At 45.1% G+C, this 20,757-nt stretch overlaps 1 protein-coding gene across 1 annotated transcript; it reads left to right on the forward strand.

Annotated features, from left to right (window-relative positions):
* Positions 1–386: 386 nt before the first annotated feature.
* Positions 387–13,776, forward strand: fscn1a (fascin actin-bundling protein 1a). Its single transcript, XM_070923577.1, has 5 exons — positions 387–1,227; positions 10,383–10,539; positions 11,693–11,814; positions 13,011–13,178; positions 13,568–13,776. Exons 1-5 carry the CDS (start codon positions 387–389, stop codon positions 13,774–13,776), a joined length of 1,497 nt encoding a protein of 498 aa, XP_070779678.1.
* The last annotated feature ends 6,981 nt before the right edge of the window (positions 13,777–20,757 follow it).

Genomic DNA, 20,757 nt, shown 5'->3' on the forward strand with positions numbered 1-20,757 from the left:
CGAGAGAGGAAGAGGAGAGTCCGTTTGAATTAATAGCGACAGATATTCAGAGGAGGAGAGGAATAAAACTTGAGTTCAGCTCCCAGATTTCGGTCCATCTGAGGGGGCGTGGCCTGCAGCGCAACGTCACTGATGGTTATATAGGCTGCAGCTGTGGCGGCGGGCTCGCGCTGCTGAGACAGGCAGAGCACTGAAGGACCGGTGGCGCGCGCTCACAGACTCCCTCTCAGCCACACACACACACACTCCCCAAACAAAGAGAAGCACGCGAGGCAGCACAGCATCCCACCCTTTCAGCCGCGAGCTCACTTGCAGAACCGCCCCCCCCCCATCCCTCTAAAGACAGAAACCGGTCCGGTCAGAGGCTCGAGCGCACAGAACCGACAATGACAACTAACGGCGCTACTAACGGAACCAGCGACATGCTGCAGATCCAGTTCGGTCTGATCAACTGCGGGAACAAATACCTAACGGCGGAGACCTTCGGCTTCAAAATCAACGCCTCCGCCTCGAGCATGAAGAAGAAGCAGATCTGGACTCTGGAGCAGAGCGGCGACGACTCCAGCGGGAATGTGTTCTGCCTCAAGTCACATCTGGGCCGGTACATCGCCGCCGATAAGGACGGGAACGTTACCGGAGACAGCGAGAGCCAGGGCCCGGAGTGCCGGTTCATCATCACCGCCCACGATGACGGCCGCTGGTCCCTGCAGTCCGAGCCGCACGGCCGGTACCTGGGCGGCACAGAGGACCGGATCATCTGCTTCGCCCAGACCGCCTCTGTGGCGGAGAAATGGAGCGTGCACATCGCCATGCACCCGCAGGTGAACATCTTCAGCATGACGCGCAAGCGTTACGCGCACCTGAGCTCCAAGGTGGACGAGATTGCCATCGACCGGGACGTCCCGTGGGGGGTGGACTCCATGATCACGCTGGTGTTCCGCGAGCAGCGCTACCACCTGCAGACCTCTGACAACCGCTTCCTGAAGAACGACGGCGCACTGGTCGCCGCCACGGACAAGAGCACGGGCTACACGCTGGAGTTCCGCTCCGGCAAGGTGGCGTTCAGGGACTGTAGCGGCAGGTACCTCGCGCCCTCTGGGCCCTCCGGTACCATGAAGTCTGGCAAGAGCGCGCGCGTGGGCAAGGACGAGCTGTTCGTACTGGAGCAGAGCCACCCGCAGGTCGTGCTCACCGCTGCCAACGAGAGGAACGTCTCCACCCGGCAAGGTAGGTGTGGTGGTCCGGCGTGGTCCAGGTCATCTGGGTAACAGCTTGTGTGTGTGTGTTGGTATCTCATCCTCTGGCAGAGGAAGGGTTAAAGTGATGGAATGTCAGACTGCATCCCCCCTGCAGCCTACACACACACACACACACACACACACACACACACACATCCTACAGTGTGAGATATAGGACATGTACATGGCCTACATATTCACAGCCCTGTGTGTGTATTTACTTGATAAACAACGGCCTGTTTGTCCACATCCTCAGAAAATGACTCAAAAACAGTAACGGCCTGTGATATACTGAAGAGCAGGGCAACAGCACACAGCATGTGATGCACGCCATCGCAGACTGAAGCTTAATCCATCAAATGTGTATGTTTGCAAAGCCCACGCTGATTTTAAAAGGACGCAGAGTAATTGTTAGCTGCAAGTCACTGAATTTTACAGACAACTGGCCTGAAAAGAGCGTGACAAAGAAGGCCACAGAGTCCTCAGCCTTGTTAACACACATGCAGCATCATGTGCACGCGTGCCATCATTCAAATGTAAAACAGCCTTAAACTGGCAAGAGGCTGAGGTGGCACAGAGCAGCTTAGAGGAGAGGAAAGAGATGCAATGCCTCAAAAACAGCACATTCCTACGAAAGTTGCAACAAGAGCAGTTTTATAAGAGCAGCACCTTTTTTAAAAGATTGCGCCCTGATTTGTTATATCATTATTTGTAGTATAACAATCAGACATGCTGCTTTGCTTACTTTATTATCCAGTAATCTGTACTGAAGCATTTCACTTAGATCGTCCGCTGTTGTTCCTGTTAGTCAGAACTTTATTTTCAATGCAAAACATCACCATTAACACCAACGAGCCGTCAAGCAGAACATCATCTGTCATCTGCAGTATTTTAGTCACACAGCTCTGATGGTATGGCAACCCAACACCAAAAATCTTCTTGAGTGTATTTTCTTCCTGCAGCTGTTTAATAAACAACCCGAAGTTAGATTCATGGTCCTGCATATAGTTCAGATACTATATCTATATATCAGTACTTTTTCAGATTAGATAGTGTGTGTGTGTGTGTGTGTGTGTGTGTGTGTGTGTGAGCTAATCTTGTCCATGTGTGTCTGGTTTTCAGCTGTCAGAGTGGGCAGAGATACAAGCTTGTCCCTCCACCTTCTTCCTTCCTTCCTTCCTCTCTTCCCTCACCCCTCCTTACTTTTTCCATGTCTTCCTCGCAATCACCCCCCTCGCCCATTGTTCCTCTACCTTCTTTTTTACATCTTTCATCATTTCCTTATGCCTTCGTCTCTCCCATCCTCCCTACACTGCCTCCTCACCCCCTCCCCCACTCCTCCCTGCTCCTTCAGGCCCGGCTGCTGTGCATCTGAGGTCATTGTCAGTGGCATCCCTCGTGATGATGGCGTCTAAATAGAAGACCATCTTTTGGTCAATGAATGAAACCTTGAATTTCACCAAGAAACAACAAATTAATTTAAGCTGTAAGCTAATTCATGCTGTAAAAGCGTCTTTGAATCAGCACAATAAATGAGGCTAGAGACGAGGGCCCGAGAAAGCAGAGAGACTGTGGCAGTGACTGTCTGGTGTAATGAATGATAGGAATATACTAATTGATGCTCTTTAAATCTATATTTGGCGTCTGGTCAGAGGAAGACACTTGTGAGAATACCGTGCGGTTTGGTGGTTTTGATTCCTCTTTTCAGAAAGAGTGATCCGTCTCTCCTTTTGTTTTCCCGCTCCTGAGCCTGTCTGTTCTGTCTCCCTGCTTTGTTTACTTGTCACAGGGATATTTATCCACTTTTCTCTCCGTCATCTCAGTTTGCTTCATGAGTGGCGCTCGGTCACCGACACAAAATGGAGGCCAGTTTTGAAGGTGGATGTTGAATAAAAAAGGGTCACGACGTGGAAACATGACAAACGCTGCTGGTTTTAAACGGATCCGTTGGAATTAGGTGACGACGTCCTCTGTAATGAGAGCATGAATTGCACTTTAATAATCCCCAAATGGAAAAAAATGTAATTGCTGTCCGTGAGACATTTTGGTAAATCAGATTATGTCTTTTTATTATCAAGGGTGCAGCTCCATAATAAAATGCAACATCATCATCAGCATCTGCTCCTACTCACACTATCTGATACTGAAACAGTCAAGATTAATACATTTATTTAGAACGTATTTCTATATACACAAGTAAAAAGTCCTTGTAGGATATGTTTTAGCATCTTGAATGGGAAACGGTTTGTACTAACTGGCATTTAATCACTTTTTATCGTCATTCCTCTTCATTTTACATCATGACTTTTAGTAGCTGCTAAGAGTAAGTAAGAAATATGGGCTGGTTTGGTTCGGCTAACTTTAAAGTCCGTCAGTCGAAATAGTACAAATCATCAGTTTCAGCTCTGTTATATTATTGATGCTCATGGGGAAATGCTCACATGGTGCGTTTCCTCCACAGAGATAGAAATGCTGGTTAGGTATGATGCATGATGTGACCGATCCACATTGCTCTGCTGAGTTTTCTTGTAAACAAACAAAAGTTATGTTTACACTCAGTGTTTATCACCAAAATGCATTGTACAGGTCGGACGCTCTCACGTCCTCCCTGCTCTGTCTGCCTGAATCCTTAGAGAAAGACCTCGTCCAACCCTCCAACAACTGGATCATTGTGATGTGGATTAAATGTTGAGTGGAATTAAACTGGTTCCAGATGTTTTTCAAACCGGCACAGCTGCTATTTGCATGGCAGACCTGAGCCAAGATGGCAGCTGAAGTCGGCTGGCTTTCATTAGAAGGTTTTTGACGTGAGCAAGCTCAAGTGGGTCAGTCCAAAAAGCCGCTTTGTCCAATCAAAACTGTTCATTTTGTGACTCTACTTAATTCCCATTGATTTAGGTCAAGATCAAATCCAGTTTAGACGTCCGTTCATTAGATGGAGCCATAACACAAGACCCATGTTGTACAAAAATAGCAGAATTCTTTAACAAACCTCAGTCCAACTGATCTAAATTTGATTAAATATTAAACAGTTGCTCTAATATTCTAAACTCATTGCAGTTTGTTATGAATCCCAAATTGCTGCAAAGAATTCAGAAAGAATGCATTTTTGGACATTAACTGGGATGGTGCCAGCAACCTTTTAAACTCCTCAGTGTCATTCATTGTTGTTGTTCTTCTCTTCATTGATTCTTTACTATCTGACTCAATAACTGGAAACCAACATGTTCAATGTACTTCACGTGCCAGTTGCATGATACTATGAAGTGGGATCCATTTTTGAATTTCAACCAAAACCTTTGAAATAAATCCATTAAATTCAGGATGCAGTGTTGTCATGTAGGGAACCACCAGAAACCAGACCAACCACCATCAACCAAACATTAGATGCACATTACCCTCCTGCTTCTGCTGGTCTCTAATTTGTTCTTGCAGCATTCATAATTGCCATTAGTCTGACCCCTTGCTTGTTTCCGGACCGTAACATCCACTCTCCTCATCCCTGGAATGGAGATGGTCACAAATTCCCTGAGAGACTGTTTAACAGCCCTCATATAGACTGAGACACAGTTATCAGTCTGTTAGACTGGAGCTCAATGGCCTTTTTAAATGGCCTGTTCTGCCCCTAAACTGTGTGAGTGACCACTGAGTGCTGACCGATGGCCCCCTGATGTGGACATGAAAATCCTGTTTGGTTTCAGCACCCAAGTGTATACCTGGAGTGTGATCTCTGTTGGGACTCTGCTGCTTTTTGTGTCAAATATTTAACATGTGATGAGGCAGTGCACCTTGAATGTTTTCTGGCTGCATCCTGTGACTAGGCTCCTGTCTATTAATTGGAAAGTTGGTTTACAAGAATGTGTGAAGTTCTGCAAGTCCTATAAAACATGACTAAAGCCCCATGAAAAGATTTAAAATGCCACTTGAGAAGACACATGTAGTTCAACATTTAGGGACATGGCTTAATAGCTTACTTGCTCAAAGTTGGATGAGAAAATTGAAACCACTCTCATATTTGTCACTTCTATAGAGTTTACAGCCAGCAGCCACTATAGCTTAGCTTAGCTAGCTTAGCTTGGTTTTAGGGGGGGGTTATGACCATTTCTTGGCCAGGAACAGTGACCTCCTGAGGTCACACTGTCCAGGAAGTCACTGCACCCGGACAAGAAATCGTCCATATATTTGTCACAGTTTAGTCTGGTTTAAGAATCCCTACTCACCACAATCTGAGAAGTGCTGACTGGCTATGGTGGCCTGGCTTGTTTTTGTAGACTCCAGTTCAAACTCTCAAAAGTGTTAAATCGGAGCTACAATCAGGCTTTAAATCGTGTGTTGTGTCCTCTGTGTGTGTGTTTGTGGTAAAAGAAGGAGACAGAAACTGAGGCTCCATGTTGTGTCTGGCCATGATTCAGGCCCTGACACCATTTCTGTATCCTTCACCCCCCCGCTGGCAGGAAATGAGACACGAGACACACAACTCCGACCTTGGCTGGTGTGTGTGTGTGTGTTAATCCCTGCAGGGTAAAGGGTGATGATTTGCTCCATACAACACATCAACACACTGCACACACACACATTCACCCGCATAGGGAAAAAAAAAAGAAGGGATGCAATCAGTTTATGTAGCGTTTACTGGCATGCTGACGCTTTAATGTGTTTATAGACCCTCAGTGTGATTGTGTGTGTTCAGACTGTCATAGTGTGTGTGTGTGTGTGTGTGTGTGTGTGTGTGTGTGTGTGTGTGTGTGTGTGTGTGTGTGTGTGTGTGTGTGTGTGTGCTGGGAGCGTGCCAAGAGAGCTGCCTCACGTCGACTGCAGAGCACCGGGGAGCCTCTCCTCCTTAATGTCTTAGGCTTCAGCCGGTCTCCAGCGTGTCCTCCTGCTCCTCACTAATGCCCACTAACTCACAGTCCAACTGTACTTCAGTCCATTTCTGCAACACACTGAACACAGAACGGGCTTTGAATCAATTTACCAAAATATTTGGGACATCCCCGGGCACAATACTGTGTCTCGCATGTTTGACCTCATTTTTAGATGTGCTGGTTTTTTTGCATTTGTTAGAGGGAGTGTGAGAGTTCAGTTTGTCCATACTGTATAAACAGTGGCGTTATGGTCAGCACAGTATTCAGTATGTAGGCTGCACTGTGTGTGTGTGTGTGTGTGTGTGTGTGTGTGTGTGTGTGTGTGTGTGTGTGTGTGTGTGTGTGTGATTGGATCAGAACAAAGGCCGATGATCTGGCTCCCTGTTTGTGCCCCAGCTGGTCGCCTCCTCAGTCAGGCCTGCTGAACAATAGGCGACACACACAAACACACACACAGACACACAATTGCACTTGATACAATCGCGTGCGTTCACAGCAGGCCTCTGGTGCTGGCTCACAGTAACCGGGGCCAACAATCTGTGCCTGCCGCCATCAGGCTGAATGCGGTGGGTGGGGTGGACAGAAAGATGGAGGGGTTGTATTCAACAGTGTGCGTGTGTTTGGTGTGGTTTGGGTGGATTCTGCATGTGTGGTCACTTCTTCTTTTGGTGTGGTTTGCTGAAGGCGGACGCTGAGTATATGTGTGTAAGTGCAGACCCGCTTCCCTCCCCCTCCATTAACCCAGTGATCAGTAGAGACATATCTTGGCATATAATGCGCACACACATACACACACACACACACACACACACACAGCCTCAGCCTCAGCCTCTCTCTGGGTCACGGCTGAGGCTCTAAAGGCCTCAGGGTGACTGTTTTGTCTGTCAGTCTTGTTTTCATGTCGTGTGTGTACCCGCCTGTATTTTTCTTTCCTTGATAACTTTTGACCAGTTTCTGTGTTTGTGTAAAGATTAGACACTAAGCTGTAGTGAACACTTCCTCTTATTCACTGTATCCAACAGGCAGCCAGCCAAACATCATCCTAATTCCTTTGTAAATTACGTTGACAAGAGTAAAAACCCATTTGATGCCCTGAAAAGACTCACCCACATACATTCAAATCAAACGTTTTTTTTTGGTGAATAATCTATTCAAATCAGCTCAGCGGCAGACTAACAGTGTTGTGCAGTTCACAGTGCAGCATGTAAAGGCTGCTTTTTGTTTAGTTTCCTGGTTTATTTTCATATAGTGAAATTCATGCGTTACCCTTCACCTCCAGGATGCTGACGGACTTTAACTAGTGTGGACTTTGAGTTTTTAATTTTACAATAATGAGATGAAACTGTTCAACTACGTAAATATATTTAGACTCCTCTGAAGCTGATGCTCATATTCAGTATCTGTCGATTTGACACTTTCATGACAGCAATATTGTGTGTTTAATTTAACTTTATTCTTAAGTATGAGACAAAGGATCTCTGTATTCGATCCGGTACAAATGACAGTATTTCAGTTAGAGTTAATAGCTCTGTGGGGCAAAATGTCAAATCTTTTTAATGGCCTACGGCACACAAATTAAAATGGAGATTGTATTTATATTGTTTTTATGCAAAATGAGCTAATAACTTGTTTGGAATTAAGGTTTCACTAACTTTGTCCTTGATTGAATGGGTCCTTGATATTTTTCCGGTTTTGAATAATGAATTAAACATCACAGAAAACTTTTTCTTTGTAGCATTTTGGAATGAGCTCATTTGTGACGTAGGTGAGTCAGTAATCCCCCTGTGAGGTCCTGGGGGACAGAAGCATCCAGCAGATGCTTTGCTCTCTCGCTCAGTACAGAAGCACCAGAGAGACCGTTTCTGTAATAAACGGTCTCTCTGGTGCTTCTGTACTGAGCGCCTGTGTCGGCCGAGCAGGAAGCGGCGAGGATTAGAGGAGAGTCCAGTGATGTGACTGATGATCCTGGAGGCGAGCAGAGTCTGACCCTCTTTTCTCCTCACTTTTCCTCTAATGTGTTCCTTCAAACACTCCCTGTCTGTCGCAGCTAAACTTATATTTCATCTTCTTTAACCCCCCTCCCCCTCCGCACCATGTGCTTCCCATTATGGTCACTTATATTTTCCTTCTCAATCATCAGAGTGTGTGTGTGTGTGTGTGTGTGTGTGTGTGTGTGTGTGTGTGTGTGTGTGTGTGTGTGTGTGTGTGTGTGTGTGTGTGTGTGTGTGTGTGTGTGTGTGTGTGTGTGTGTGTGTGTGTGTGTGTGTGTGTGTGTGTGTGTGTGTGTGTGTGTGTGTGTGTGTGTGTGTGTGTGTGTGTGTGTGTGCACGTGCGCTGCATTCGTACGCGTGCATCCCCACATATTTCTGCAGGAACTCAATCTGTCCGCAGAGGCCAGAGTTCCCGAGTTGACTTTAGCGGGCATTCAACAGGAGAGGAGTTAGATGTACTTTTCTTTTTTCACAAAATGTGAGCAGTAACTCTTCTGTGACCAGCAACTTACATCGTACTTTTCTGTGACTAGGATCTTGGTTACTTTTTATATGAAGTACCTACTTGACGTCATTTGAAGACCAGCAGTGTACAGCTTGTATTGAGACAAAATGTGTTGTGTGAAAGGGAGAAGGAATACTGACCAAGGATATTAACTGTTCATTCATATTATCTTTGGACAACATTTTTGGGCAGTTTTTCCCTTTTTACTGTATTCAGCGTGACCACTGCAGCTGGTTGTGAGGCTGTAAGAGAAACATGGAAAAAATGAGACAAAGTGGGGGAGGGTGTGACACATGAAGGGGGAGACGGATGGGGAACACATGAGCGCGTTGGTTTGTTTTCTCAGACACGTCTTTCTTTCTCTAGTCTCCTTCCCTGTCTCACTCTGCACACATTTACACAGCAGTCCAACAAACAGTCCATCTCTCTCTCCATCAGCCCTCTAGCTATAGGTCCTCCACGCCATGACCTCATCATATACAATAGCATGCATTGTGCTGTATGAAGTGTGTGTGTGTGTGTGTGTGTGGGGAGTGGTACACTGGAGGGTTGTGTATGCCTTCATCCTATAGCTGACTGATGTTTGTTTACTTCTTTGCTGCTCTTAAGTGCCTTTGTGGGACTGATGTGATTTTAATGAGGTCTGGTGTTCTGTACACATACAGGCGGATGTATGTACACACACACACACAAACACAGATATGCACACTAGCCTTTTGGACTTCAGATTTAATATCTGTAGCTGGATCTGCAACTAACAATTACAGCGATTATTTTCATTATTGATTAATATGTTTTTCCATTCATCAACTAAATGTTTAGTGCATAAAATGTCAGATAATAGTTAAAAATGCCTGTCGCAATCATCTGGAGCTCACGCTGAAGTCTTCAAATAGCTTGTTTTGGTTTGACCAGCAGTCCAAAACCCCTCCAAACATTCAATTTCAAGATATTAAAGACAGAAAAGCAGCAAATGCTCATGTTTGAGAAGCTAGAAACAGCTTTTTCTGCCATGCTATGTCAATGTCAGTTGGTCCACCACTTTGGTCCAGATGGAAATATCAACAACTATTGGATGGATTTCCATGAAATGAATTTGGTGCAGATATTCTTGGGCCCCAGAGAGACCCTTTGGTATAATTTCCCCCCGGGGATCAATAAAGTATTTCTGATTCTGACCCTGTGACTTTTCTTATAGTGCCACTAGTGGGTCAAAGTATTGATACCTGTAAAACTAATGACATTCCCATCAGCCTCAACTGCGCTTTGTGTTTAGTGCTAATTAGCAAGTGTTAGCATGCTAACATGCTAAACTAAGATGTGCACATGCCAAATATCATACCTGCTAAACATCCTCATGTTAGCATTTAGCCCAAAGCACTACTTTGTCTATGTAGAGCATCACAGAGCTGCTGGCATGACTTTAGACTCTTAGTCTTGTTGCTTAATAAATGACCTAAACAATCCATGATTCAAAGATTTTTTTCTGTGTGTTGTGACCGTCCAGCATGATGACTAATCCTTTGAACTATGGTGGGGTCGGTCTGGCCTATGACAGATGTGTGTGTGTGGGTGTGTTTATGTGCAGCTGTGTGAAATCCTCCACTAATCTAAGCTGTCTGATGTTGCTCATTTAATATGTCTGATCCTGACCAGAAAGGGGTGTGTGTGTGGGGGTGTATCTGGACTATTTTCAGCCTTCACATGTGTGTTGGACTTATGATCTGACCCGCTAGCCTGTAGTTTAGCTAACCCCTCCTCCCAACCGTCTGACCCCGCCCAGGTATGGACCTGTCAGCCAATCAGGACGAGGAGGGCGACCAGGAAGTGTTCCAGGTGGAGATTTGTCGTGAAAACAGGAAGTGTGCTTTCCGGACCGCCGCTGGGAAATACTGGACCCTGACTGCTAACGGCGGCCTGCAGTGCACCGCCTCCACCAAGTATGCATCACACACACCCCTGTCTCTTCTTCTCTACTCAGATGCAGGTCTGAAACTTTATAATTCACCACAACCACACTTGCTCCAATCTGTCCGCTCGCTCACTAACCAGAGGGGTGTGTGTGTGCGTGTGCGTGTGCGTGTGCGTGTGCGTGTGCGTGTGTGTGTGTGTCACAGAGAACCTGATACTGGTCCGTCACAGCTCGTAGTCTGTAGTCCCTCCAGTAATTTGAGCTGTGATGTGAATTAGGTGATATAGGTGTGTGTGTGTGTGTGTGAGATGTCATGACTCTGGCATGTTGTGGGAGATTAAGTGCGTTTGAGTGCGACCTCAACCTGTAGAGAGTGATTTTCTTTTATGTGCAGTGGCTCAGTCCAGCCAGAGTGCTGACTGTTAACCCCTGACCTTTGACCTTTCACTCTGTGCTCCTGGATGATTTCCCTGTGAGGCCCTAAACAGATGCAGGAGTAGAAGCTTAGACTCCTCTTGTCATCCCTGAGTACAAAGTAGAGCACTTGGTTCCTATTTATTGTGTGTTTAAAAATGAGCTGTATTTTTAATGCAAAGATGAGTGTGGTGCTCAATAGAAGCTGCAGATATACAGTCGTGAAGCATATATATATACACAGGAGTGATACAGAGCACAACAAAAACCTGATCCAGTGTCAGAGAAGCATGTGTCCCGTGTCACCGACTCACTGCAGAGCGCTCTGCAGGAAGTTCACCAAATTCCTCCATCACATTCTTGAGATTTGACTCGGTTCACTCCTCACAGATGAAACCGCAAAAATCCTCCTTATGGGTTTGAGGAAACATCTTGGGGAATGTTTCAGAGCGTCTCTAATAAAAGCTAGCGAGGCAAAGTGAGTTTTGACCCCAGCTGAGTGAGGAAATAAAACCCCACTCTGTGCCAAGTGAAAGGATTAACAAGCTGCTTGATTCAGCTTAACCAAAGAGCACAAGTGAAGCTTATCCCTCCATCCTGAGCCTACCTATCCAATTGCCCAACAATTACTTAAGTTCTGGATAAAGCAGCTGGGTGTTTTTACACCCGACACTCACACAGGTGAGCTACTGGATATCTAACTGCCATGTCTATTTAATTGTCCTTCTTACCCCTCATGCCTTCACTCTCTCTCCTTCTCTCTGTAGGTCGGCTAATTGCTACTTTGACATTGAGTGGCGTGGGAAGAGGCTGACTCTCCGGGCTGCTAATGGGAAATATGTCGCCGCCAAGAAAAACGGCCAGCTAGCAGCCACCATCGACTCTGCCGGTCGGTGAGATTTTGTTGACTCAGCCGTGCAGACAATGACACGTAGCTAACTGATTTACTTTTCAGCGGCGATGGGGGGGAATTTCAACACAGTAATAAGTGCAGGAATGAAGTCTTGGCTGGACGTTCCAGTTGTTTCTGTTTCGTAACAAAGGAATGCACCTGTTTACTCTTCAGGGATTCAGCTTTGTTGCAATCTTTTTGTTTCTTCTTGTGCCATGTTCTGGCTGTGTTTCTTTTCACGTTAATCATGTTGAGTGGAAACATAATGAGTCATGCAGAGTCACTGAGGAGCCTGCATCATGACACCAAAACAGTGGTGGAAAGTAACATTTACTAAGTACTGTACTTAAGTACAGTTTTGAGGTAGTTGTACTTCCATTTTATGTTGCTTTATACTTAGATATATTTATCTTGTAGTTTGGAAACCACTGGACTAAACTACCTACCTCTTTATAAAGTTGTTAAAACTAGCTCCACCTCGACCAGCTACAACAGTAAGATACTGCTCACGCCTTCATGCATCGGTATAAACAATCTGATAATGTCTAATAATGTCTTTCAGAAGTGGTTTGATATTTTGGGAAATATGCTGATTTCTTGGCTCTCAGCAGTCGCCAGGTAACCACTGGAGACTTCAAGAAAGCAAATACACTTATTTCACCAAATGTCAAAGTATTCCTTTAATAACACCAGCTCACCCAGATGTGACGGGTAATGTGAAGACTTTGCCAGAGTTTGGCCATTAGAGCAACTGTTTTCATTGCTGCAAGACACAGGCATCATGTCAGCAAGCAGATCAGAAGACGCTCCAATTATAAAGCAGGCTCTGGGTGTTGGCATTAGTGGATCAAAGCTGAAGCTTTCACTGTGTGCTGCAGTTTCTGATGAGGGAGCTGTCTGCTGCCACAGTGCTCCTTTTAGGGGATTATTTGAAGCCAAGTTGCTTTGCATACAGTCTTAATGAGATATATGAAAACTGAGCAAGCACACAAGCAGTGAGCTGCAACCAAATGCAGTTTCTCTTGCAGAGCGGTGTTAATGTTTCGGAGGTACAGATTTTAGAACCCAAGTGTTGTGTAATAAAATGTATTAGTCAGTTATTTAAGCATACAGTGAAATAAACTGTTGAGGTTATGATAGTTTTTACACTCTGACCTTCCAGTAAACATGTTGCGTCCTCTGTCTGTCTCCAGGTGAGTCCGAGGAGTTTCTCATGAAGCTGATTAACCGCCCCATCATCGTGCTGCGCGGGGAGCACGGCTTCATCGGCTGCAGGAAGGTGACGGGGACACTGGACTCCAACCGTTCCTCCTACGACTACTTCACTCTGGAGTTCAGAGATGGAGCCTACAGCCTGCAAGGTCAGTGTCTTGCTGGAGGACATGTTGGTGTTAACTTGCACATGTGCAGCAGCATTACACAGCCGGAGCATGTGGAGGGACCTCCTGCAGGCATACAGGGGATTAAATCATTTACTCTTTAAGGGATTCTCATTATGGGTTTACTCACTCATGAGGCGTTTGTGCCAAAAATGGGGATTTGATTCGGATATTTTCTCCGCCTTCACATTATGTAATTCAAACAAAGCAATTTTAAGCCAAACCTTTTGTTCCCTCCTCCTTTTGTTTTGTTTTTTCACACCCTCCCCCCACCTTTCTGCCACACCATACCTTCATCGGTCATTTCACCCCTTTGCTCTCAACATCTTTTCTCGGCCTCAAATCTGTTCCCTCTTCTTCTCCTCCTGCAGACTCGACGGGTAAATACTGGATGGCGGGTAACGAGCAGTCGGTGGTGAGCAGCAGCGACACACCCGTCGACTTCCTCTTCGAGTTCTGCGACTACAACAAGCTGGCCATCCGCCACGCCGCCGACAGCAAATATCTCCGCGGCGACCACGCCGGCGTGCTGAAGGCCAACGCCGACGACCTGGAGACCGCCACACTCTGGGAGTACTGAGGGAAGCTGGGATGCGGTCGCCCATCGCTGCGATGCTGATGAATGAAGTGTGGCGACGCAGCAGGGCAGCACCACCCGTCCATACATCTACCTACCCCCCCCACTCCCCTCTCCTTCCATTCCTTATATTATATCCTATATCCTTATGACTTTATATGTTGATAAACTGCACAGAGAGGACAGGGAGGATAGAAGAAAAAGGAAGGGAGACACTCCTTTCTCTCCTGCCTCCCTTTTCCTTCCCTTTATCCTTCCTTCCTCCCTTTCCCAGCTCTGCTCTGCAGCGCCGACCTTTATCTGTTGCCATAGTTACCATGGGGCTGTGCACTTTTTTTCTGCTCCGATCTGGTTCGCTGCTCGACCTGTCACTCACTCCCTCCTCGCCTTACGATTGGGCCGTCCCTCTCCCAGAGCAGAGCAGAGCCACGTTTAAAGAGCCCCCCCCTCTCTGAGTTAACCCCCTCGTCTCTCTACTTGTCTCTTTTGTCTGTGTGAGCAGCACATGGTGGCAGTATTTATGGTGTCCGACCTGGTCTGCTAGATCTGTTTTCTACCTGATCTAATCTCCCACAACAGATCCACTACTGGATAAATCTGCCTCAGCTGCTTCCTGTTAGCTGGATATAAAAGATGGAGAGAGTGCGTCTGTTTTTGTGCGGTTGGCTCGTGTAGAAACTGCTTTTCTGCTTCTATCAGACCAGGCAGAGTATGTTTGTTTTCAAGAGCAGGCCCTGTTGCCTCTGTGTGATGACTATGTGATATAACTGGAGTGAATCTGATGATATAGATATCGAAGATGGTGTAGCTGACGGGTTTAACCCTCTCTTCATCTCAACTGTAAAATGTTCAAATGTAAACCAGTTTCCCTTGTTGTTCTCTAGCTGTGGATTTTCCTGGACCAAACAGGATGTAGGAAGTTAAAACACCAGTCCTTCTTTCCCCCACCCCCCCACCCCCCCAACCCCCCAACCCCCCAACCCTCTGCAAGCTTAAACTTAATTGTCCCGAGAATAGTATAAAGAAAATTTAAAATGGTGCGGTCACATATGTTTACTGCACTCACCTGTCTTACTGGAAGAAAAAAAAAAACACACTTTCTGACACACAGTTGGATTTCTTTTTCTATGTCCAAGGCACAGACATTATCATGGGTGGGCGTATAGTAGGTAGCCATAGCAACGGGAGTGAAATGATTTATAGACCCTTTTTGAAAGCTGCTTTTTCAATCCCTCAACCAAACTTAGACCTCAGCCTTTATCTCTACCAAACCTTTGATACTGGATTAACAAACTGTCATCTCACACACACAACTGGAACCTGGTGCTACCAACTCCTATAATAACTCATTACGGTCGAGCATCTCGCACTCTGTCTGGACCAACAGATTTCCTGCACTTGAGAGCCTTGCCATGTAACCAAAAGGGCTGCAAGAGTGCCCTTAATAGCCTAAACCTGCTTCTTCTGTGGTTTTAATTCCAGTCTGAATGTTGAAGTGTTCATGACAGCCTTCACAATGACATGTGACCAAATTGTATTTGTCTTTGTTGGATTTTTCTGTTCCTGGCCCGTCAGTGAAGGTGGGGATACGTCAAACAAAAGAAAAGAAGCAGACTTTGAATTTGTCGTTTATTTAACTGAAATGTCTGTTCTGCAGTCATGTAGCACATTGCACCCATGGGTCCTGCCCTCTTCGATTCTCTGCCCTTCAGCGGCCCGCTTTCTCCACAACACCACATGAAGCAGCAATGGTTTCTGTTCATCTTAAGATTATCTGGGCATGTGGCCCTAAGTTTTTGGGCTCTTCCACCCATCATCGTAATCATCATCAAGCATTCCTCTGATGTGAAAACCAATCATTGTAGCCCCATGAAGTGATACACGATTGTAGCCAGCTCCTCACCAAGTTCAATCTTCTCTCTGAAGTTTTGACCGTTTTTTGCATGAAGGGTTGAGAATCTCAAGCGAATAAAAGGAGCGGTTGTCCTCGGAGAAACAGCGTCTCCAAGGTAACCAAGACCGAGGCTTAGACAAACGGATGTGGAAGGGTAAACATGTGGTAATGACTGTGCCTTACTCTTGAGTTTTTGGGCAGTAGGAAAATAAAAGATTAAAAAAAATAAATAAAAAAAAAGTCCACATCTTTGCTTTGTATAACTGGAACTTCTTTTTGTATTATTATTTTGTATGATTTTTTGATATTGTGGATTAATCTCTCTCGTGCCATTGGTTCACCTGAAATCCAACGACCAATAAAACTGGGATTTGGAACGCTACTAGTCTCTTTCATTGTTTCTTTTTGTCCTGTTTGTTTGTCCTTGATTTGTGAAATTTTCCTAGTTTTTCATATTTTCATTTACATGATGGTTAAAACATAACTGAGTGTTGTTGGCTGAAATTATGAAATGGTCTTACTTCCCCATTTAAGCAGCCTTATGGCTACATACATGATATTGTGCTTAAACAGACTGACTGAGGCTAAAGCTAACAGGTCCGAGGCCAAAAGTTAGCATTCTCACCAAGTGATGATCCATGTAGCTGACGTGGAAATCAACAAACAGCATTGTTCTTGTATTGCATGGTAGAGCTAGTTCTTGTATTTTATTTGTTCTTCCATTCTAACATAACCCTGATTGGCTGCTTGACTTAACGTGAAATTGTTGTTATTGTGTTTTCAAATAGTATGTTTAAGGTTTAACAAGAGAAATTACTGTAGTATGAAATGCTACTTGGAAGTATTGCAGCTCATGTGAGAGCAGACCAGCGCACTGTTTAATTCCTGTATGTTTGCTCTGTTTGGTTTTGGAGAGGCTAAAAAAGAAACCTCCATTCAACGTGAAGAAATTCAAAGCTTGACAAACCTGCTAATCATGATTGCTAATATTTGATTGCACAATCACTGCTAGAGGGAGGCACCACTGCACCAACTGTCAACTGGAAAATTACAGATATTTTGTACATCACTGGCCATATTTTCTTTGAATTCAAAATGACATTTATGTACTTCAGGAGACCAATAAGATCTTGAATTGAAAATCAAATAAAGCAGAGTTTAAGCAGAACTTGACGGACACAGCAGAGGGTCTGTGAGCTGGAAGAGGTCAAGGATCTCTTCTTGCATGCTGATTTCATACCTACTAAACACCACGACAGTCATAGTTCAACCTGCATAGTTCTGGAAATCATTGCCTTTTCTTGCGCTGCTCATTTCTCATATAATCGTAGTGCTTCATACTTGGTCTTCTGCCAGTTTCTGACCACAGCGGCTCCATGTGCTGTCCCACTTAAACACACACACACACACACGTGGAAACACACACTTTTTCCTGTCTCCTGAATAGAGCCTTTGTGTTGAAACATTTATTCTAGTGCAGCGAAAGGGCAACCCCCTCTAAAGATTCACACACAGCCACACACACACATGCACACACATGAACACCATTCAGGGTGGTAATGTAATGATAGAGCCTTGAGAGTAGGCCTCTAATCCCCACCCGCCCCGTCAGGATCCCAGAGGAAACATGGCAAAACAAACACACACCACCCCTCCATCTAATCTCATCCCCTCTGCAGCCTCATGTCCCCCTCCCACCTAATCTTTCTCCCCCCTCTCTCTCCCTCTCTGCCTGCTTTAACCATCTCCTCCCATCAATCCCTCCATCTCTCATACTCTTTCTCTCCCTCTGCTTTTTCCTCCCTTTTTCCCCTCCTCCCTCTTCTGAACAATTTTGCTGAAAAGATGAGTCACTCAAAATATGACCCAGATCCCAGAAATGGGTGCAGTGGTTTGTGGGTAAAGTGTCAGGCTGCAGGCAGAGCCGGCTGGTCGGCCCTCTCTCTCTCCCTTTCTCTCTCAGAACAAACGAACAAGTGAAGAGAGGGAAGGGAGGAAGGGAGGGAGGGAAGGCTGTGTGCGAAATGGCCGCCGTCTCCACCCACATTTGAGTCCCCCTACACCTCAACCGATCGCCTTGTTACCATGGAAACACCAGCTGCTAGAAGCGGAAAGGTCTGAATCACAGAGGCCAGTGAGTGTGTGGCGTCGTTCAGGGCCAGAAATGTCAAAAACCTTCATTACATCCAAAAAGCAGGCTGATTGAGGCCTTGTAAAGCTTATGTGGTTTGAGGGGGGTGTGGGTGCAAACGGAGCTTAGGGGGGGGATAGGATGAGGAGCCTTGGGGAGCAGCCGGAGGAGGAGGAGGAGGAAGGGGGCGTCTGCCTTTGATCAGAAAAGACCTCATCATTTAGGAAACAGCACAAGGCCAAGCTCTGCTGAACCACTCGCCATTTTCCCTCCTCTTGTTTTCCTCTCATCTACTCCACTGCAGAGGAGTGTGTGTGTGTGTGTGTGCGTCTTTCATCTGACCACCTTTCTGCCAGCTCTCCTCGCTCTGGTCAAATCTACGTCCACCCTAATTTCTCCATCACTCACGCGGGCGGCCAGGCAGTGAGTCAGTGGGTCACTGGGTCAGTCAGTAATCTCTTCAGGGACGTGAAGGAGCAACATGGGTCTGTGCAGGATGAATTGCAGGTTGACTCACTATGACAGAGAGGGCACATACTTTCACATCTCTTGTGAAAAAATACGCCACATGTAGTAAATTACAGCAATGCATTCTCCTTGATAATTAGTCTACAACCACGCTAGCAGCGCTGTGAGGTTAGGCACAGTGGTGCTTTGAGCTAAATGCTAACATGCTGATGTTTAGCAGGTAAAATGTTTGCCATGTTCACTGTCTTAGGTTAGCCTGTAAGCATGCTAACATTAGTGACATTACTGATTAGCACTAAACACAAAGCACAGTTGAGGCTGATGGGGATGTCATTAGTTTTGGATCAATTAAAAGTATGACGTGATGATGGCGCTGTATGGGAAGTTAAGGAATCACCAAAGTGACAATTCATCTTGAGGGGAACATGAATGTCTGACCCAAATGTCAACTGTATGATCCAGATGTTTGTGATTTCCACCAAGAGATGTGATCATTGCTTTTCTGTCAGAACATTGAAGCTCAGAGTGATAAAGACTTGGTTTTAAAACCTTAGTGGGGCGTTTGCAGGGTCAGGAAATCAATTTAACTTAAAAGTAATAGCAATGATGCGTTTTTTTGTATTTAACCAGGCAGTTTAACTGAGTATACAAAAAGTACTTAGTTGGGAGGTAAGAAACATACAAATTAAAAGCAGATTATATGAAAATAGACGAATGAAAGTCTTCATGTGGAGCATATTGTAAAGGCCAAATAATGACTAATAAGTAGAGTATATTAGTGTTAAACTACAGGCAGGTAGGCCAGTATGAAGCGTCCTTGTTGTATGAGCAGCTGCACTGCAGTCACTGCTGTAAAAGCACACGCTCATTAAAAAAATATACACTCATTAAAGATACACACAAACAATAACAGACACAAACAACGCCAGCGGAGGTGGAGCAGCAGAAACTGTCTGGGGAGCAAATGCTGCCAGACACCAGCGGCCCATGTGGATGAGGCAGCAGAGGAATATGCATGCGCACACACACACACACACACACACACACACAAAGACAATGTGTGACTCCCGGGGTGTGAAGGTTGCCTCAGTTACCACAGATGGTGAAAAAATATGTGTATGTGTGTGTGGACATGTTGTGCTGTTACAGTCACACGAGCTCTCACAGAAACGTGAATCCAGAATAACAACAGGAAGCTGCAGCAGAGGAGGTGTTTGTCCTCCTCAGCTGTTCCAGGAGATATGCAGGTCATGTCTGGGTCATACTTTCAGGACTTCACTCAGACCATCAGGTCTACACCAGCTATTCACTGAGAGGGCTGAGCGTTTGTTTTCAGTGGTTTGAATATGGACGGGTGACGTTGTCATTTTACTGATTCACACCATTTATATGTAGAGGCAGATAAGGTGAGGCCAGTACAGCTCATTTCATACACAATGACATTTAAAGGTGCTTTACTTATTGCATAAAAGACTGAAAAACAAAGATAAAAAAGAAAGACAGTAGAAAAACAACATGGTGTGGGTGATATGGATAAATATCAATATTTATATATTGTGATATATGTCTTTTTCTACTTATGCATTATATATTTGTATTTGTATATCGTCACTTGTAATGTTTCTGCTTTTGTTACCTGCCTAGGGACTATGGATGTAAATTAGCATTCTTGCTAACTCCGGCGTGATTGCATCTTGTATTATTATACTGATGTTCATTAACATGCACTGTCCCTATCAAAATAAATAAATAAATAAAATAAATAAGATCATAAAAGTGTTTATTCCATGTATTTGTAGCACACTAACATGCAAATAAGATGATTTAAGTTTAAATGCAATGTAAAAGGATTTTTCGACCTGTTTTCAGACCTTCTTGTGTGTATTTACATCTTCCATTAATGAGGTTCAGATCTCTAAGTAACCTAACCTCCATCGAACCACATTTTCATTTTCATTTCAGAGCGAGCGTTGGACCTCCAAGTGTGTGTGAGTGACAGCACTGCATTGTCAGAAGTCTCCTTGATTGAGCCTTATCACGTCACTTAAGCCCGCCCTTTGTTCTTTGAATTGAAATGAGTCATTAGCAGATAATACTCTATAATTCTATCCCACTGTAATCCCTGACCCACACGCTCGTCTGGCGGGCCCTGGGGTGTCTTCAAGGACTAGAAAAGAATAAAACACAGTAGATTTATTGAGAAAGAAGGCGTGATTGTTTTCAGGGATCCAGGTTCATCGAGGCTTTGTCCTCAGCAGCAGTGACAGTCAGGGTGAAGGGTCACAGGTTGAGGGCAGAGGGTGATTACACTCAGCTGAGCGGCCATCATGTTTACAGCGGCCATGGGAGTCACACACACACACACAAGCTCTACTTTACACATTAGGATCATTTTATTCATCAGCATTCATTCATGAAAACAGCTGCGAGTGATGTCAACAGTCGTCTGCTGTGGTCAAGTCTGATGTCATAGTGATGTCATAAGAAGTGT

Source organism: Enoplosus armatus, chromosome 17 (genome assembly GCF_043641665.1).
Source record: "Enoplosus armatus isolate fEnoArm2 chromosome 17, fEnoArm2.hap1, whole genome shotgun sequence".
Taxonomy (NCBI): domain Eukaryota; kingdom Metazoa; phylum Chordata; class Actinopteri; order Centrarchiformes; family Enoplosidae; genus Enoplosus; species Enoplosus armatus.

Excerpts from the sequence above, each read along its gene's own strand:
- fscn1a (XM_070923577.1), top strand. The coding sequence starts at position 387 with ATGACAACTAACGGCGCTACTAACGGAACCAGCGACATGCTGCAGATC. Across the intron at positions 1,228-10,382 it reads GAACGTCTCCACCCGGCAAG|GTATGGACCTGTCAGCCAAT; the intron begins GTAGGTGTGGTG and ends GACCCCGCCCAG. Across the intron at positions 11,815-13,010 it reads AGCCACCATCGACTCTGCCG|GTGAGTCCGAGGAGTTTCTC; the intron begins GTCGGTGAGATT and ends GTCTGTCTCCAG.